The sequence below is a fragment of the Eschrichtius robustus genome, chromosome 5, assembly GCF_028021215.1.
Source record: "Eschrichtius robustus isolate mEscRob2 chromosome 5, mEscRob2.pri, whole genome shotgun sequence".
In the NCBI taxonomy this organism is placed as follows: domain Eukaryota; kingdom Metazoa; phylum Chordata; class Mammalia; order Artiodactyla; family Eschrichtiidae; genus Eschrichtius; species Eschrichtius robustus.
Window position 1 is genome coordinate 45,268,448 of NC_090828.1, and position 21,531 is coordinate 45,289,978.

The following is a 21,531-nucleotide window of genomic DNA, read 5'->3' on the forward strand; positions in this document are numbered from 1 at the left end:
TTTGGACAATTATAGAGTTTACAAGAGTAAAAAGACACAATCTACAAAATTAGGGTAGTCCTAAAAAAATCTATACTACAAACACATGCTAAAGTAGTAAGACAGATTTCTTAGTTACTAACAAAAATATTGTAACTCAAGGCAATATTAAATCACTATAACATAAAATTCTCAGAGGAAAGACTGCAGGAAAGAGATTTTACGTACAAAAAAGAAAACCAACAAAGCAAATTTTACCTCATTTCCAAAGGCAATGCACTTGGGTGACTGGTTTATATAATCCAAAACAAAGGAGAGCTCCTTAGCTTCTATTTCCTGACTTGATGATTTTGGTAGTTTCACTGAAACCAGCTGAAATACATCTAGCCAAAGGCAGCTATATTAATATAAAGCTTCTCTAGACAAAGTGAAGATGTGCATTTGTTCATATAAAACTGTTAATTAGTACTCCAAAGTTAATTTGATGCTAAGATCATAATTCTAGGCTGTCTGAACAAGTTGTACTCTTTATTTGAATATACAAGTTTTAACTGGAAGGCTAATTCCACAACTAATACACACACACACACACACACACGCTTCATATATGTAGAAATAGAAAACAATTTGTTTTACTGGTGCATACTGCTTTCCAAAGTACTGAGACGAAAAAAAAAAAAAAAAAACAAAAAAACCCAAAGTACTGAGATGAGCTTTAAGATGGAGATGGAATATGATACATTGGTGAACTGAGCAGCCAAAGGCAACAAACCATCTGAGAGCTTTCAGAAATGCTATGGGCTTGCCACACATTCATAGAATAAATCTCCTTTTCTGTAGAACTGGCATGCTCTTCTCTTTGCATTCCATTTAAAAAATTTCTCCTTAAGGGGAAATAGCTATATTTCACTATGCTATTTCCTTATCCTCCTAGACTTTATAATACACTGTAATACACTGATCTACCATTTTTTGTTTTCCAGCCTGATTATATGCTCTGAACTCAATTCTTCTCGCCTTTTCAGTCATCTCAAACTTTACATGCCTAAATTCTGAACTCTTATTTTCCCTTCTGAACTTAGTCTTCCCCCACATTGCCCACTGGAGGAAACGGCACCACCATTTACCTAGTTGCTCAGACTTAATCCTTGAGTCACCTTTGACTTCTCTCTCATGCCCCACACCAAACCAGCAGCAAACCCTGCTGGCTCTATCTTCAAAACACATCCAAGATGCAATAAATTCTCACCACCTCTGCCGCTACCACCTAGCCTAAAGCCATGATCCTGCTTCATATCCTAAGTGTTAGGAATAGTGATCTCTTAACAGCTCTTCCTACGTCCACCCTTGGTCCCCTTCAGTCTCTTCTCAACACAGAAGCCAGTGTTCTATTACTGCTAAGTCAGATCATGTCCCTCTTTTGCTCAAAAACCTTCAATGGCTTTTTGTCTATTCAGAGTAGAAGCCAGAGTCCTTCTAATCACGTACAATGCTCTACATTATCCATTCTACTTAGGCTCACTCCAATCCATCCGCCCTGCTATTCCTCAAACATGGCAGGAATGCTCTAGAATATGCTTCTCCAACACAGCTGCACAGCGTATTCTTCTTTCTCCCAGGACCTCGCCTGATCACTTATTTAATATGTATTCTTCCAGTGTTGCCTGTTCCCATTCCCTGCTTTATTTTTCTCTAGAACACCTGTCATCTTATTGTATTATATGACTGATCTAGTAAGCTTAATGTCTGTTTAGTTCTCTGCAACCAGAACAGTATTTGGTACATGGTAAATGTTTAATTAGCTGGTGAATAAATTAATTACAGAGTCAAGAAATGACACCATATAAGATAACGTGTAAATAAAAGGTTCATTTGTTTTTAAACTAGAGAAGCATATTTCAATATGATTTATACAAATTTCTATCAGAGACTCTGGTTTTGGACTGTGGAACAAAGATGAAACAAATAAAGAAGTATATGTTAATATATATTTTGAGATGCCAGTCACAGGGAATCTTTTTCAAGCCTTATTCACATTTTTATATAGTAACTAGATTTTCACAGGCTGAGTGCCCACGATGTGCCAAGTACTCAAGAGTAACACTAGATTCCACCATGAACAGAATTCAGATGACATTACAGCATTGGAAGTTTCCAGTTAGCTCCAAAAGGCTAATGACTTTAGATCTGAGTGAGACTTACTTTAGATCTACAGTTTTCTATACTGGCTTGCGCATTAGACCCGACTGGGGGAATACTTAAATAGACAGGCCCCACCACAGAGAATCTTACATTTTAAGTTCCTTGGAGTGACTGTAATGTGTAGTCAGTGTTAAGAATCACTTGTCCTACTGATATGGATAAAAACTTTCATTACTGCTATTGGCAACTACCCCTCCAACTGAGGAATCATGCAGTGAGTATGGGGAGTGGCTACCAAACTAGAGTGATGAGCAGAACCACCTGGGGAGACACAAAAAAATGCAGATTCCTAGACCAAATCTCAGACCTAGTGAATCAATTGTCAGGGAGTTTAGAAACATGAATTTTTAGTAAGCATTTAGACAGACATTAAGAATTCACAGGGCTTCCCTGGTGGTGCAGCGGTTAAGAATCCGCCTGCTAATGCAGGGGATGTGGGTTTGAGCCCTGGTCCAGGAAGATCCCACATGCTGCAGAGCAACTAAGCCCATGCACCACAACTACTGAGCCTGCGTTCTAGAGCCCTCAAGCCACAACTACTGAGCCCATGTGCCACAACTACTGAAGCCTACGTGCCTAGAGCCCATGCTCCACAACAAGACAAGCCATTGCAACGAGAAGCCCGCGCACTGCAACGAAGAGTAGCCCCCGCTCGCCGCAACTAGAGAAAAGCCGCACGCAGAAACAAAGACCCAACGCAGGGGCTTCCCTGGTGGTGCAGTGGTTAAGAATCCGCCTGCCAATGCAGGGGACACGGGTTCGAGCCCTGGTCCGGAGAGACCCCACATGCTGCGAAGCAACTAAGCCCATGCGCCACAACTACTGAGCCTGCGCTCTAGAGCCCGTGAGCCACAACTACTGAGCCTGCATGCCACAACTACTGAAGCCTGTGCGCCTAGAGCCCGTGCTCCACAACAAGAGAAGCCACCACAATGAGAAGCCTGCGCACCACAACAAAGAGTAGCCCCAGCTCGCCACAACCAGAGAAAGCCTGCGCTCAGCAACAAAGACCCAACACAGCCAAACATTAAAAAAAAAAAAAAAGACCCAATGCAGCCAAAAAGAAATAAATTTACAAAAAATAAAAAACTCCCTAAAAAAAAAAAAAAAGAATTCACATTTTCATATACAGAACAGAACCTAAATATTCAAAAGTGCTACTTTAAAATAGTCATCTGGTAAGGCAACTTAATTATTTTAAGAAATACACTGCCATTTCCAAAACATTTTTTGGCATGTCCCTTAGAGATGGTTTATGGGCCACATCAGAAAACTAAACTTACAGCTTTTATTCTTTCATGTCACATTTTTGATAGATAAAAATATTACTCATTAACAGAGTTGGCGCCAAACGACTTTTAGCTAAAAAAGATTTAGCTTCACAGTTTTGACTATTCTCAACTTACTTAAAACTCCATAACAATCTGTAAATTTGTTTTAACAAAACAAAAAAACAACAAAACTCCCTGAATCCCAAACAAAAAAACCACTACCAGAACAACAAAACAAAACAAAAACCAAGCCAATGCCCGCCCCCGCTCCCCCCGAAGGATTCACTTAGCTAATGAGCGTGAGCCAATTTAGCTGACTGCCCAGTAACCACTTTAAAGCTGGTCTGTACTTTGAATTCTGAATACAACTTTATTTTAAGGAGGACAACACGGGGGGACTGGCATTCTTGAAGTCCGAGATTAGAAAAATTCTTCGGATATATCCTTCTTGTCAATGTTAAATGTATTAAATTTACTGCTAAAGGACAATTATTTGTAACCACTGAAGATATTCTAGAAATCCTTAAATGCTCTGAAACATGGCAGTTTCAATGGAATAATGTTCCAATGATAATGAAAATATAATAATAATTTAGCCACACTATTAGTTCCTAATCACCTGTTTTCTATACCATTTCCTCCAGATTCAAGATCAACAAATGGGTGTTCAGTGATGGGTAAAGTAATAGTGATGCTTAAGAATGACAGATTTAAGGTCAGTAGGAAGACACATATAGCTCAAAACAGCTTTAAAATTGGAGTTATGCTGTCCACTATCACAGCCATTTATTAAGTAATCATTCCCTCATCAATATTTCAGAAATAATACAAAGCCTCCCCCAAATGAATGTAACAGTGATGAAACCAATTTAAAAGCCAGCTCCAAAAACTTAACTTCAGACTAAAACCAAAATGTTAAATTTGAGACACTGTAAAACGTAGAGAGCCACTCAATGCTACATATGTATAAAAAAAATTAATTATACTATACCTGGTTTTTCTTTATTTATTATAACAAAGACAGAATCCTCACAGGCAAGAGCAAAGAGGGCATGAAGTTTACATCCAACTATGAAAGTCTGAAAGATAAAAAGCACCATATTGTTCATTCTGTGCACCCCCCATAAGTTCCATAACAGGCAGGGATTTTTTTTTTATCCATTTTGCTCACTGCTATATTGCCAACATCAGAAGAAAACCCGGCCTATGGAGACACTCAATACATATTTGTTGAATAACCTTTTAAGTTAATACATATATAGATCTACCTGTTTCTTATCAATGGTTTTACAGTATTCTACTGAATGACTATCAAATTTTAACTGACCTCAAGATTATATTCAATTTTTTTTTTCTACCATGAACAATGTTTTAAGAACTACATATACCTGCCATTATTTCAACAAGAGATTCCTAAAGGTGAAATTGCTGGAGCAAAAGGTATTTATTCATTTTCAGTTTCATTCTCATTGACTGTGTACAAAAGTGTCTATTTCTCTATACTTTATCACTGTATTTTTTTCAATCTGCAATTTGGATAAAGTGACAGGGAAAAATGCTGTGCTATCTATTAATTTACATTTAATTATTAACAAGGTTAAGCATCTTTTCATGTTTATTGGCTACTTGTTATTTCTTTTCTGTGTATTACATATTCTTACTTTATACCAATTTTTTTCCCATTGGGTCATTAGTTTTTCCTTATCGGTTTTTGGTAACTTTTTGTGTATTAGGGATAACAGCTCTCATAAATATTTTCTCTCAGTTTCATTGCTCATTTTTTGGTTAAAAAAGTTTAAAATGTTATATAGTCAAATTTATCGTTTCTTTTATAGTGAGTGAATTTCATGATTTGTTTAGGAAGGCTATCTAAAAGATTGGGCCTTATGGAAGTATTCAATAAATAATATGTCTGTCATTAAATTATGTTGCCATTCTTCTTCACATAATGAAAATGGAAGCTCAATCCACGTACCTTTATCAAAATGCCATCTATATAGTCCCACAGTTTAATTGTGCCGTCAAAGGAACATGAATACAGCTAGAAGGGTAAAAATAGTACAAAACTGATTAAAAAAAAGAACTACATTAAGATATCAAGTAACTTAACTGCTGATACAGAAGGCATTGCCTGTTCATTAATTCATTATCAGCTTTAAAGAGGTGAAATCATTTATTTATATTGTTTTTGCAAAATAAAAAATCTTATCACAGCTCTTTGTAGAAAGCAGACCTATCAATTTCAACTTTTAATTAAAATAAAGAAAAAAGTCAACCCTCTGTCTTCAAGAGGGAGATGGTAAGGTACTGAGTTATGAAAAGCACTTGAGAGCTTGTTGCTATTTTCCCAGAGCCCAGTCCTTTATCAGCAGAACTGCTTTTATCTTACATTGGTATCAAAGGAGTGTCTCTCAAATGATCTGAGAATGTCCTTTTTTTAAAAAAAAAGTTTCCAACCCATCACGGACCAATATTTTTGTAAACTACAACTTAAGTTATTATGTACTTGGATGCTGTGGCAATGTCAAAGTGCCCTAAAGTTTTAGACACTCCATTTCTATACTTATCTCATTGCAGACCTGTAACCAACGGTTTGTGGCACTGGTCTGTGGGCCATACTTTGGTACCACCAGAATGCCTCTGTAGCATGTTTTTATTTTTGTCCCAGCAGACTGAGTTTTACTAAAGTCACACTGGATTTTTTCGTTGCTGTTAGTGTGAAAACACTTTACTTAAAATTTTGAGTTTTTTGAAAGAAAGATGGTAGAGTAGGAGGACGTGGAATTCACCTCCCACCACGAACACATCAAAAATACATCTACATGTGGAACAATTCTCACTGAAAACTAACTGGAAACTGTCAGAAAGAATCCTATACAACCAAGGCTGTAAGAAAGATCCACATGGAATGAGGTAGGCAGGGAAAAGAAGCAATCAGGTCGGGACCTGTTCCACTGGGAAGGAACACAGGGGACAAAGGAGATTACGTGGGCAGAGATCTGCCCTGCGGAGTGACTGAGCGGTTTGAGCCACATACTGGGTGCTCCAGTCCTAGGGTCTGACATAGGGAAGACATGTTCCCTTGGCTGAAGTGCCGCTGGGACTAACAGTAGGGCAGTGGGAAGCCTGGATTCCACTCAAGAGGAGAGCACACATGTGGGCTTGCTCCTGAGGAAGAGGGTAGATTGAAGACTGCCTTAGTGGCTGCCTGGTTTCCTGTGACCGCTCCAGTACATGCTCCAGCCCTGCTTACTTCATGACGCAGCTCCACATCGGAGAGAGGCCTGCCGTGACTGGGGAGAGAGCTTGGCTGTGGAACACAGAAGCATCCTAGCACCTCCATCTCTAGCCCCACCTCTAACCAAGGTGACAGCTGCCAGCACACCCCGAGGAAAGATGTGACTTGTAGTTCATGTCAAAGCCAGCTCTCTTACCAAAGGCACTGAGCACATGCAGACGGCATAGGGATGCCCCCACATAAGGATACCCCTTCAAGACTGGGATAAGTAACCAGTTCACCTAAATTCATAGAGACAGAGAAAGTTAAGCAAAATGAGAAGACAGAGGAACTGGTCTCAAAAGAAAACCCCTGAAAAAATTAATGAAACAGAAATATACACTCTACCAGATAAAGAATTCAAATCGTTAGTAATAAGAACGTTAACTGAATTAGGGAAAAGAATAGATGAGCACAGTGAGAATTTAAACAAGGAACTAGAGGAAACAGAACCACAAAAACACCCACTCAGAACTGAAGAATACAGTAACTGAAATGAAAAACATACTAGAAGGAATTACAGCAGACTAAGTGATACAGAATGCACAAGTAATCTGGAAGAGAGAATAATGGAAATCACCCAAACAGAAGAACAAAAAGAGAAAAGAAAGAAGGAAAGAAGGAAGGAAGGAAAGAAAGAAAAAGAAAGTAAGAACAGCTCAAAGATCTCTGGGATAACATCAAGAATACCAACATTCACAATATAAGGCACATTATAGAGGTCCCAGAAGGAGGAGAGAGAGAGAATGGGGTCTAAAATGTGTTTGATGAAATTATGGCTGAAAATGTCCCAATCCTGAAGAAGGAAACAGATATCCAGGTACAGGAAGCACAGAGGGTCCCAAACAAGATGAACCCAAACAGAAAACCCTAAAGTCTCCACTGAAAAACGATTAGAACTAATAAGTGAATTCAGTAAAGTTGCAGGATACAAGATTAATATACAGAAATCTGTTGCTTTTCTATACACTAATAATGAACTACCAGAAACAGAAGAAAAAACAATCCCATTTAAAATCACATCAAAAAGAATAAAATACCTACAAATAAACTTAACCAAGGAAGTGTAAGAGCTATACTCTGAAAACTATAAAACACTGAGAAGAAAACCGAAGATGATACAATGAAATGGAAAGATATCCCATGTTCCTGGATTGGAAGAATTAATATTGTTAAAATGTCCAAACTACTCAAAGCAATCTACAGATTAAATGCAATCCCTATCAAAATACCCATGACATTTTCAACAGAACTGGGACAAATAATCTCAAAATTTGTATGGAACCACAAAAGACCCCAAATTATTAAAGCAATCTTAAGAAAAAAGAACAAAGCTGGAGGTATCATGCGCCCTTGCTTCAGACTATACTACAAAGCTATAGTAATCAAAACAGGATTATACTGGCACAAAAACACAACACAGATCAGTGGAACAGAATAGAGAGCCCAGAAATAAATCCACATACTTATGGCCAATTAATATACAACAAAGGAGGCAAGACAGTCTCTTCCATAAGTGGTGCTGGAAAAACTGGACAGCTACATATATAAGATTAAGATTAGAACATTTCCTCACACCATATACAAAAATAAACTCAAAATGGATTAAAGATATAAATATCAGGGGCTTCCCTGGTGGCGCAGTGGTTGAGAATCTGCCTGCCAATGCAGGGGACACGGGTTCGAGCCCTGGTCTGGGAAGATCCCATATGCCGCGGAGCAACTAGGCCCGTGAGCCACAATTACTGAGCCTGCGTGTCTGGAGCCTGTGCTCCGCAACAAGAGAGGCTGCGATGGTGAGAGGCCCGCACACCGTGATGAAGAGTGGCCCCCACCTGCCGCAACTAGAGAAAGCCCTCACACAGAAACGAAGACCCAACACAGCCATAAAAAAAAAAAAAAAAAGATATAACAGTCAGACTGAAAACCATTAAAACTCCTAGAAGAGATGATAGGCACAACACCCTTTGACATCAATTGTAGCAATACATATTTTTTGATCTGTCTCCTAAGGCAAAAGAAATAAAAGCAAAAATAAACATACGGGGCCTAATTAAACTTAAAAGCTGTTGTACAGCTAGGAAACCATAGACGAAAGAAAGACAACATATTGAATGGAAGAAAATATTTGCAAACGGTATGACTGATAAGGGATTAATTTCTAAAATACATAAACAACCCATACAACTCGACATCAGAAAGATAAACAACCTAAAGAAAAAAAAAAGATAAACAACTTGATTAAAAAATAGGCAGGAGATCTGAACATTTTTCCAAAGAAGATATACAGACGGCTAACAGGCACATGAAAAGATGCTCAACATCGCTATTAGAGAAATGCAAATCAAAATCACAATTAGATATCACCTCACACCTGTCAGAAGGGTTATCATCAAAAAGTCTACAAATGACAAATGTTGGTGAGGATGTGGCGAAAAGGGAACCCTTCTACGCTGCTGGTGCACCCACTACTGGAAAACAGTATGGAGGTTCCTCAAAAAACTAAAAACAGAACTACAATGTGATCCAGCAATTCAACTCCTGTGTATATATCTGAAAAAATAAAAATAGTAATTTGAAAAGATACATGTACCTCAATGTTCACAGTAGCGTAATATTTACAACAGCCAAGACATGTAAGCAACCTAAGTGTCCACCAACAGATGAAGGGATAAAGAAGATGTGATGTGATATATATACTCAGCCATAAAAAAGAATAAAATTCTGTCATTTGCAACAGTATGGATGGGCCTAGGAGTATTATGCTTAGTGAAATAAGACAAAAAGAAAGACAAACAAATACTGCATGTTATAACTTATATGTGGAATCTAAAAAATAAAACAAATGAATATATATAACAAAACAGAAAGGCACTCACAGATACCGAAAACAAACTAGTGGATACCAGTGGGGAGAGAAAAGGGGGAGAGGTAAGATAGGGGTACAGGATTAAGAGATACAAACTACTATGTATAAAACAGATAAGCAACACGAATATATTGTACAGTGCATGTAAATATAGCCATTATTTTGTAATAACTTTAAATGGAGTTTTATCTTCACTACTGAAGAATCACTATATGTACACCTGAAACTAATATAATATTGTGAATCAACTCTACTTCAATTAAAAAAAAAAGTGGCAATTTTAAGATTTCTTCCAGGGAGGACATGGAATCACAGAATTGAAATAAAAAATGATGGATAAGAAGATATTACCTATTCAAGCAGAAGAATTATATTAGATAGAAAATATCCACCAGCATTACTATATATAACATGAATCATGAACACAGATCAGTAAAATATAACAAGGCAAACAGAATCACTGTAAGACAATGGTGATACACAAATACTGTGAGTTCAGAGTCCACAGAGTCTCTGGCACCCACCCCTTCACCTCAACCAAGCCTGTTGTTAAATTTGGTAATATAGACTTCATAAATTCCAATTTTAATTTTCTTTTCTGCTACAAAAAACATTCAAATGGTACACATAACCATAACCTCTTTTCTCAAGTCCTCAGAGGACAGCAAGGACAAAATGTGTGCTTGAACCCTGCAGAAAAGTTACTTAACTATGATTTTCCAGAGTAGCTCATTTAATTTTAGAAAGAAAAGATCAGTGTTAGTGTTACTCTATGCCCTACTTCTTTTATGACAACACAGTGAATGGCAATGCAAATCCATTCTTAAATCAAGCAGTAACTGTCAAGTTGGCTGAGACTAATCCAGAAAAGGGGAACTTGATCAAAAACTAGAGCAAGTATTTTTGAGATAACTCTCTAGCAGCTTTGCTGACACTTAAGAACAGAATTAAAATGACCATTTTATTGTTGATTTCTGAAAAGCAAGGGCTGTTTTGTGGGGAGAGTGGGAAGGTGCAGACTCCACTAGATCCCCAAGTTTGTCCTGAAATTAACTGGTTGATCCACTGAATAAAGAATCCCTTCTTCTTGTCTAGATACTGGCGCTAAGATTCGGTGACATCTGCATTAACACTAAAGAGCCTCGTCTCTAAAGAAATAGATCTACAACATCAATACCTCAAGGATGCATTCCAGAAACCAAAGAGTTCGGAGGTCAAATAAATTTGAGAAACACCCAAGACTACATACCCCTTCTGGATATTCACCACGCATATAAAGGACTTGAGAAGACCTATAATCAAGAAATTCATTTAACTGTGCCAAATCCTGAATTTCAGAAACTATACAAACAAGAACCCCTTCTTTCAAGTAACACCTATTAGCATCCTGTGAACAAATGGCTCACAGAATACACCATGAACGATGTAGTTCTAGGCTGTGACCCTATTTTAATAATTAAAAATAAGTGAAAACTATACTAAATCAGAAAATCAAAATAGATATTTCCCTGATCATCACCTAGAAAGCTTCCCAGCCAAATTCAATTCAAATTTTTCTGGCAACAATAAAGCCAATATTAAAATATTTGACTGTAAATTAACACCTGTAGATGGTTCCTGGGGTTGAGCTGGATTCCAGTCACCAGATTTCTGTGCCCTTGCAATATATGTACACATTCTTCTGTAGCTGTGCTATAAACTTTAATAAAGTCTCCAGAGACACAGAAGACATACCTGGAAATAAGAGAGGAAAATAAGAATCACATACTGTATAGACAGCATAATCTTTTTATTGTCCATGAAAAACAAAACAAAACAAAAAACAAAGCTATAACATGCAACAGAGATATATTTCAAAATAATAGTTTAAGACCTGTATTTCAAATTGTGCTGCTTAAGCCTATGGGGACACCTGAGGTCGTTTACTTCACGAATTCTGAAAGTAGATTAATGATGCCAAAGTCATACCTCTGACCTGTTCCAGGGGCAGAGGCTGTATGGAATCATCCTGCAAAAACAGCCAACCTAACCAAGCTGCCTGCTCACTAATGGATGCAGACACTGTGCTACGCCTTCACTATCAGCTATTATTCTGCGGTGGTTCTGCTAACAGCAGCGTCTTCCCCTGTCCTCCAACTCTCCATCATTCATTGCACAGACACCAGCTTACAAATACGAAGTCAAATATTCTCTCTAGTCAGTGAGGTCTCAGACTTTATGACAGTTCTTTTTCTTACTCCCAAAAAGCTGACTTCGCTTTTGTTTTTCTGGATTTGTGGCTTTCTTCCATATATCAGAGGCTACTAAATTATTAACTGTGGTTAACCTGGGGTAATATTTGTTTAACTTTTTTCATAATAGATATACCCATAAGACAAAGCTCAGAACTGCAAATCTTCTAGCATCAAATAAAAAACGTTTGCTCTGTGCCTATTACATCTGACAGCGTACGTGTCTAACATGGTGCTTTCTCATATATCATAGAAGGTACAAACCACAGAATTCTTAGGCTGGACCTCTTTGTGCTCCCAAAGTACCCAAGGCATAATTTGATCTGGGTACTTTCAAACTGTGTTGAAATTCCTCATTTATGTAAATATCCATCTCCCTTATCTGGCCATATGCTCCTATAGGGCAGAGGCCCTATTTATCTTTGATTTTCAATGTCCAATCCAGTTTGTCAAACAGAACATGCCTGATCTTCAAAGGTTTTATAAACTATTTAGATAAAATGAACCAGTAAAAAAATTATTACAAAATAATCAAAGGGTAAATCTTCTAATGCTGACTGGGGTTGCTACTATCCTATTTTATCATTTTTAAGACACTTGATTTTCACATGTTCACCTCTCTAAAATCAGGATGCATCTTAAAAGTGCTGTAACCAGGGGCCATGGTTGTGTTCAACTGTTTATAAGATCAACAAAGTACAAGCAACAAAGCAACCGAGGTATATGGATTCCCCTTTGGCTGGATCCTCCTCTCCATTCCCATGAGTACCCTAGTTCTTACCATCTCCTGTCTGGACCACTCTTAAGGGCTTCCTACAGTCCCCAGGTGTGGCCCTTTGATTCAACCTTTTGTACTCATACCAGACTAATTTTACAAACTTGACCATATTACTTCCTTAAATAAAGATAAAATTAAATTAAAATCCTTCAGTGTTTTCTCACTGCCTTCAGGATATGATCCAAATTCCTACGTTTGACTCCAGTCTGACTGGAAATACTTTTTCACTTGAACAGCAGGTTAAGTGGTTCAAAACTCCAACGACCCCCTCACTCTCCCCCGCTCCCCATTAGCATCAACAAGTCCTTTAGGCAGAGTTTCCTGGAGATGCTGGTGGGTGAGGGGGTACTGCTGTTTGCCAAGAAAACTCCCCCTAATTGATTCGATATTCTTCCCCAGTGGAAAGTAATTTCCTCTCTCCTTGCTCCTCAGCAGGGAATAATGACTTTAACTGTTTGAATGCAAACCTCTAGAGAAAACACTCTCCACACTTGCACATTCTGCTATCTACTGAGAACACTTTCTTTCTGACTACTACTTTAACATTCAGCTCAGGGGTCTTTCCACTGGAAGCCTTCCCTCATCTTATTCCAGATCAGCACCAGTCCTAACGTGCTTCTGCAGGGTGCGGGGCTTAACTCTATCCCAGCACTTTCTGCACAGTGTTATGAGAGAAGTTCCCCTCCTTGAGGGGAGGAACTGTGTGTTTACTTACTTCAAATAATAACAGAAACAGGGTGTGGTAGAAAAGGAGGCATTTTTAAGAAGTCAAACACAGATGGGTTCGAATGCCAGCTTTACTATGTACAAGGCTGAATGACGTTGAAGAATTTTACCTAACCTTTCTAAACCTCGCCGTTCTCCAGTCGCAGGGTTATTATAAGGATTAAATGAAACAATGCAGCAAGTGCAAGCTTGGCATATACAGCAAACACTCAATAAACGGTTCTGTAAAATGAGGATAACAATACCTAAACCATGCAGACAGGGATGCATGTAAAGCACCACCACAATGCCTGTCACACAGGACTCAAATCATCTTTGCTGATCAAGTGGTGAAGTAAGAAATTAGGGATGTTTTCAAGCAGGAATCAGGATTTAAATGAGGTTCTGAAGGATGCATGATTTAAGGGCTGGGAAAGAAAAAGAGCAACATAAAAAACAGTAGGCAAATAACAACATGGTACCTACGAGAGACAGGGAATGTACCTATGTAAGTAGCAAAGTGTGCATAATGGGCACTAGCAGGAAACACAACCCCATAAACAGAGTTGAGCTAGATCAGGGAAGGCCCTGAAAGCCAAACATAAGAGCTATAGTTAAGGAAGGCAACAGAACCCTATTACAGGGTTCTGAGCAAGACGAGGAATAAGAGTTACAGTAATGTAACAGCAGCAGTATCCAGAACGATCTGCAGGGAAAAATACTTAGTCAGGGACATCGATTCTGTGATAATTTAGAAATGTAAAAGGCAAGAATGACCCATTGTTTTAGTTTTCTATACCCTAGTAACCTACTGCTATGATACATAGCACCATATAACTGTGGGAGGCAATAGGGTGTGATGCAAACAGTGTCGGACTGGGAGTAATACTTGATAGGGGGATGCCAGGTTCTTTCATGTACACCTCACCTCCCTGCTTGCCTCTCATGATAACGCACTCAAGTAGGCAGAGCAGAGTTTTGTCCTAGTTCTAAGAGGACCTAGTGACCAAGAGAAAGATGTTAAAATTCCACGATTCTGTTGTTTCACTTACTATTTCAGCTTTTTTGATAAGCTCCTTGAGGTAAAATACAAAATTATTTTATTCCCCTTTGTATAAGTTAGCCAACCCCTGTGGCAGCTTTTAGATAATATTCAAGTCCTTGGTGAATTCATTATAACCCTGTTAATTTGCCAGAAAACTGGTTTAATTATTAGCTTCTATATATATGAAAAAAAATGTATCTCTAAATCTCGACCAAGTTCCTATCCTGAATTTCTGCCTAAACACCTGCTACACCCACCTGGCTGTTATAAAGGTACTTTAAACTCAACAGGCACATGTGAACCCTACATCTTCTCCTTGTTAATCCTAATTGCTAAATCACTCCAAAACTCTTTTCATCTTCATTATTATCTTAATTCTGGCCAAAATCATTTCTTGCTTGGATGCCTGCATTAGTCTTCTAATACCTGGTTTATAATGTTCTAGACTCTTCTCCCACCACTTCCCTTCAGCCTATGCTGCAAGTATACTGACCTTATGCACATGACACCCCTCCCCCGCCCCAATTTCAAGTTGCTCACTTTGCCTGGTTGCCCTCCCCCCCAGCATCACGGAAGGGGCAAACTCCTGTTAGTTTTGCAAGATCCTACTGCTGAAGGGAAACTTTCACTGTGTAACTCCTCCTTCTGTGCCATCACTGCACCTTGAATATGCTAGCCTAGCCGCCTCTCGTCTCTCCATCACATACTGTATAGTTTTATAGAGTTCTCAGATTAATATTCTTGAGGAAACACAATCATGTTATCCCGCCTCCCCCCTCCCCACCAACACCTTATCTGCAGAATAAAAAAATACACTCTCTTTGGACCAAACAACCAAGAACTGACTCTATGTTCCCTTTAGAACCTCATCTCCCACTAGCTCTCTTCATATACCATTCCTACAAGCTAACTGTACCACAGTCCTCATGCTTATACTGTGCCCCCTATCTGGAATGCCTTCCATCCATATCCCCTAGTCAAAATACCATCCATCCATCTACGTCTAGCCTATACATCACTTCCTCATCAACCTTCTCCATCCTTCCAGTTTGAAGTACTCTGTTTCTTATGGGATCCCAAAGTGCCACTGTATGAAACATCTGTTACTGATTATCTCCTTTTCCTCACTACACTGAAAGCTCTTGAAGGTAGTAGGATCAATCCTGGTATTATCTTAGTTTTTGTCATCGCAGCTTGTTATAAATACACAGCTGATAAATACTTAAAAATGAATTGTAGGACCAATCAATTTTCACTAATCAAGTGAAATACAATGGATCCCAGTACAATGAATGAGATATACAAACAGTACACTGGAGGAAGAAACTGGATATAAGTCCAAAGTGGCAGAACTCTGGCAATCTCTTGAAGCCTTAGTTTCTTCCTCTGATTCACAAGATGAGTATCGACAAAGCCCTCTTTATTGTAAAGACCAAGGATTTTTTTTTTTGCCTCTAAGGCAGTTTATGAAAGCTCCTTCAAGTCATGCATGCATTCAATAACTATCTGCCATACACCCATGAACAAGACATTGTGGGGCATACAAACTTTCATAAGATACGACTTCTACTTTTCTAAGCTAGAAAGGGTTTTTACTAAGTGTCTCTCTATCCCTGAGTGACTTGAAAACGTTTTTTTTACATTGTGTCACTTCTAGATTATGTTGACAATAGAGCAATGATGGTGACAGCTGACGTATATTGAGCCATTAAGTGCTAGGCATTGTTTGACTTGCTTTATTTGTATTGTATTAAGGCATTTAATCCTCTCAACAACCCTACGAGATGGATTACTAAATATTATTCCCTTTTCATAGATGAAGCAACTGAGGCAGAGATTAAGAACCTTGCGAAGGGCACACAATGGATGAACTGGGTTTAGTTAAGCTTTCCAGCTACACTGAGCTCCTGAGGAAGGGGACCAGGGCTTACGCGTGTTTTTATCCCACACAGAATCTAATGTCAGTTTTTACGCAGAGCTCCAAAAAGGTGGCCAAAATGCCTTTCTAGGGAGTAGTGTGGAGAAATCACAATCTTTAATCATACAGTAATTCCAAGTCACGATTCGGTCCGAAAAGGGGATACTCCTCGTGGTTTTGCAAGAGCAATGGCGTACAAATCCGTGCCCGGACCATTTTCCAGCCGCCCCAACGCCGAGCCGATTCTAGACACGTGGGTCCGCCCGGGGGCCCCTCAATCTACCTGCAGGTCCGGGGACGGGGGAAGCGCGCCCCAGCCTGAGGTGCTACGGAACTAAGGGGTTCTGAGTCCTCTTACAGCACACGGGCACCAGCTACCTCCCGCTAGCCCTGCGGTCTCCCGCACGCGCGTCCCCTCCCCGAGCCCAGAACCGCCTGCTGGTTTGTCCAGACGCGCCCGACAGTTCTTTCTCCCCAACCCCCGGGGACTCACGCCCCTCAGCTGGGCCGGCAATGCGTGGGCCTCTTACTTAGAATCCGCAGAGAACACCGCTCTCCTGAAGTTCAACTCGCTGCCGCCACAGCGAACCACGCGGAGACTCTCCTCCTCCACCATCTTCGCGCAAGCGCAAGGACTCGCTGTCACCGGCCCCGCCCCGAGCTTCCCCGACGGAAGCCGGTTGATAGGGCGTTTGCCCCTGCTCACAGACCCCCAACCTCGCAGGGCTCCTCTAGGCCTCAGTCTCCATGGTAGTTCTCAATGGTAAGACCCAGCGCCTGTGCGGCCATCTTTGGTTTGGGCATCGTCAAATTAGGACATGTGAAAAAAGGAAAAAGCGAAACATAGAATGCATTTATATTAGATCCCTCTAAACTTTTATTTAGAAAAGATAAATTTCTCTCCGGACTTGTTAATCTAACTCTAAAGTTTCTTACGCCGGAAGGGAAAGGTGGCCCGAAGTGTGTCAGATGACCACCAGTCCTTTCCCATACCCCGCCAGGCTTCGCCTTTCTCTTAAAACTTTGATTCGGGAGCTGCGAGATGACGCCAGCGTTTTGCGCCAACAGCATTCCTGGTCGCGCAATTGAGTTCTTGGTTGGAAAGGTAGCGTTCTCTTTTTTGCACAGCTGTTAGCTCTTCTCGTTAGCCGTCACTTTGTTCTGTTCCTCTGAGCAGAGCATACGTTCCTACAGAATCTTCACAGCTCCAAGAGGCTTGCTTTTTCCTTTGGACACCCGGCTCTTACTCCGGGATTCTGGTTCCTATTTCTCTCCCTGGTTCATTGGACCTTCTTGGCCGGTCTGACATTGCACTCTACCCTGGCCAAGTTCCAGGGCCGCTGCTCCCTGGTTTGCTACTGTTTTGTGCGTGTTGCCGTGGTTTTAGCTTCCGCAGTTAGTCGACCGAAGCCCTGAACTCTGAGAAAGTTTATGCCTCCATTTCCATTCCTTTTTATAAACTTATGTGTATCATTTTCGTGGCCCCAGTATATTAGAAGGTGCTTATCTTCCTTCCTCCCTTCCTCCCTTCCTTCCTTCCACCAATCCCCTCTGTGCTGGCTCTGTAACACTCCTAAGGGTAAAGAGCCAGTGACAGCTTAACTTTAACAAGAACAGGAGATCTGCCTTGATTGCGTAGAAAATTACCACATCCCTTCAGTGTTTCTGGAGGCAAATAATTATGGAGAGCGTTCTATATGTGAGACACAGTGCAAGACAGACGTGACCGCTGCCCTGTTACCTTATATGGGAGAGAGACAAAAATGTTTAACAATCGAGATGATCACAGATTGTGTGCCGAAGAAAATAAAACAATAATATAAGAGAGAATAGTTTTCTCTGAGGAGGTTTAGGCTTAACCTGATGAATATATATTTGTTAAGGTCGTGTAGGTTTAAAGATGATATTTTAACAATTCAATGTTAACACAAATTTGATATAAAATAATTCAATGCAGAAATAGAATGGTCTCGGTAGATCCTATACCCTATGAGTATCTCTCCACCATTAAAAGTTTGGTGTATATGCTTCCTGATATTTTTCTAGGCATACATACACCTTAACATTATTCTGCAGCGCAATGCAAGGCACCACGTATTCTTTTTTCCCCCTCTCTATATGCTTTCACTGCAATGTATACAGATTTTTATCTCCTTTTTGATAACTGCATAGTATTTCATAGAGTAAATGTGCCATAATTGATTAAGTCATACTCTCAAAGGTGGACATTTAGTCATTTCCATTTTTTAAAAAGTGGCACATAGTGCTACAGGACACATAAATTTGTGACAGTATTGCTGTAGGAGAGATTCCTAGAATAGGTATTGTGGGGTTAAAGGATATTTGCATTTTTTATTTTGAGGGTGTGTTTTGTGGAGATATGTGTTACTGGGAAAACCAAGAGGAATAACTAATGGCAGCCAAAAAAAGGGAACTATTTAAAGTTTTGGGAAAATCCATCAGAAGAGGGAGTATTGTAAGAGAGTATGATTTCTTAAGAAGAAATCAGGAGGGAAAAGGACTGATGAAGTGGTGTAAGGCAAATGAAGTTGCCTATAAATACTGCATCAATGAACAACAATTGAAAGGTAGCAAGGGTGGGGAGTTCACTGTTTAAAATTAAGAGTGTAATGTGGGGTCACTTTTTCAAGAATTGTTAAGTACAATGAATTCTGCTTCTCAAGTCTAATATTTCTTTTCATATACTGGCATTCATATATCATACAACAGTCTTTGTTGATTGGCCTGCAAACACTAAAATAAAAGCAAAATTTTCTAAAGTGTTTGGAGGGCTGGAAAGAAGTAATAGAATACTGAGGGTGATAGAGGTGGCTAGATGCTCTCTGTACGTGGTATCAGATACTTCCCTAGGCATTTCATACAAGAGAGCAAGGGAAGTTTGGTTCATTTGTTGAGTTGAGCATCTTTGACAGGTCTTCGGTTCTCTTCAGCTCTCCTCTTTTCTTTCTGCGTCCTCACCAGAATCATCTTTAAAAGTCCCTTCATGAAAGTACTGACTTTTCCTAGCACACACTTTAAAACTTTTCCAGCCTCTACCTTTATCCGGTTCCAAGGCTGCTTCCATATTTTTAGGTATTTGTTAGTTACAGCAGCACCCCTTTCTTGGGACCAAAATCTGTGTTAGTCATGGTTCTCCAGAAAAACATAACCAATAGAATTTATTTATTTGTTTGTTTATAAAAAGGAATTGGTGCACTCAATTATGGAGGCTGAAAAGTCCTACAATGTGCAGTCTGCAAGTTGGACATCCTGGAAAGCCGGTGGTGTAATTCAGTCTGAGTCTGAAGGCCTGAGAACCAGGGGAGCTGATGGTGTAAATCCAGTCTAAGTACAGGAGAAGAATGACGTACCAGCTGAGCAGTCAGGTAGAGAAGCAACTAATTCTCTATTCCTCTTCCTTTTGTTCTACTTAGGCTATTAATGGGCCCTGAATGATGCCCACCCACACTGGGGAGAGCAATTTGCTTTATTGAGTCCTTATTGAGTCCACAGATTCCAATGCTAATCTCATCCAAAAATACCTTTACAGACAAACCTAGAAATAATGGTTAGCCAAATATCTGGGCACCCTGTGACCCAGTTAAGTTGACATAAAATTAACTATCACACTGGGCAACCACTAATCTGTTCTCTGTCCCTGTAGTTTGCCTTTTCAAGAAAGTTGTATAAATGGTATTATATAGTATGTAACCTTTTGAATCTAGCTTCTTTCACTTAGCATAATGTATTTGAAATTCATGTTGTATAGATCAGTGGTTTTCTCGTTTTTATTGCTGGGTGGTATTCTATTATATGGCTATTCTGCAATTTGTTTATTTGTTGAAGGATGTTTAATTTTTTTCCCCAGTTTTGGAACTTATGAATAATACTGTTTAAACATTAATTTGTAGGTTTTTATGTGAACATAAGTTTTCATTTCTCTAGGATAAATACCAATAAATGGGATTGCTGGGTCAAATAATATGTTTAAATTTTTAAGAGACTGCCAGACTGTTTTTCCAGTTTTGTACCATTTTGCATTCTAATCAGTAAATTTTGAAAGTTTTAGTTGCTTCACATCCTTGTCAGCACTTGGTGTTGTCAGTGTTTTTAATTTTAGCCACTGTAATAAGTTTATAGTGGTATTTCATTGTTTTAATTTTTATTTCACTAATGACTAATGGTGTTGGGCATCTTTTCATGTGTTCATTTCCTATCTGTATATCTTCTTTGGTGCAATGTCTTCAAATATTTTATCCGTTGTTTTATTGGTTGGTTGTTTTCTTATTGTTGAGTTGGAGATTTCTTTATATATTTTGGACACAATTCCTTTGTCAGATATGTGAATTATAAATATTTCCTCCCAGATTGTGGCTTGTCTTTTCATTCTTCTAATAGTGTCTTTCACAGAACTGAAGTTTTAAATTTTGATGAAGTACAGTTATCACTTTTTTTCTTTTATGGATCGTGCTTTTGTTATTGTATCTAAAAACACTTTATGTATTCCAAGTTTATGAAAATATTCTCCTATGTTTTATATGAAGAGTTTTATACAGTTGACTCTTGAACAACACAGGTTTGAACTGTGGGTCCACTTATATGCAGTTGTTTTTCAATAAATATGTTGGAAAATTTTTTTGGAGGTTTTTGACAATTTGAAAAAACTCACAGATGCACTGAATTGCCTAAAAATATCGAAAAAATTAAGAGAAAGTTAGGTATGTCAGGAATGCATAACATGTATGTAGATATACATTTAACAAAAATATATGTTAATTGATTATTTTGTTATTGGTAAGGCTTCTGGTCAATGGTAAGCTAGGAAGGGAGAAGGAGGATGTTCGTGAAGACTGGAAACATGGATAGTATTATTTTATTTTGTACAGATTGAGGGTGTAATATAATTGGGAAGTAACACTGCAAAAGAGAACTTGCGGGGTTTTTTGGTGGTAATTTTTTTCTCAGATTATTAAAATGATATCTCAAAAATTAAAAATTGTTATTGAACGCTCAGATTTCAATCTGAGAGGCTAGGCAATAAGGAATAGCTTCATAAAGCTAAAAAAAGTTCCACAATTTAATGACAGCTGTGCAAAATAAGCCATTAAGTGGACTCGCAAGTCCTACCAACATAAAAATCAACTCATACAAAACACCATACTTTTAAGTACCTGGCCTTAATAAATATTTTATGCTAGTTATATCCCCAAGGATATTCTAGCTATTCATACCAACCTTTTACTAAATTCTCCTTAA

General features: G+C 38.9%; 1 protein-coding gene and 1 long non-coding RNA gene across 2 annotated transcripts in view; one reads left to right on the forward strand and one right to left on the reverse strand.

The window, feature by feature from the left end:
- WDR75 (WD repeat domain 75) overlaps positions 1-16,932 on the reverse strand; it is a 43,221-nt gene extending 26,289 nt beyond the window's left edge. The window contains exons 1-5 of the mRNA XM_068544801.1: positions 16,806-16,932; positions 11,203-11,332; positions 5,428-5,493; positions 4,444-4,531; positions 238-362 (exon numbers count right to left, since the gene is read on the reverse strand). Coding sequence (XP_068400902.1) covers positions 238-362; positions 4,444-4,531; positions 5,428-5,493; positions 11,203-11,332; positions 16,806-16,891 — 495 coding nt within the window. The 5' untranslated portion in view covers positions 16,892-16,932. The remainder of the gene's footprint in view (positions 1-237; positions 363-4,443; positions 4,532-5,427; positions 5,494-11,202; positions 11,333-16,805) is intronic.
- A 149-nt stretch (positions 16,933-17,081) lies between these two features.
- The window catches only part of LOC137765253 (uncharacterized), a 198,505-nt gene continuing 194,055 nt past the window's right edge, over positions 17,082-21,531 (forward strand). The window contains exons 1-2 of the long non-coding RNA XR_011074136.1: positions 17,082-17,380; positions 19,481-19,661. This is a non-coding gene — a long non-coding RNA (uncharacterized lncRNA). The remainder of the gene's footprint in view (positions 17,381-19,480; positions 19,662-21,531) is intronic.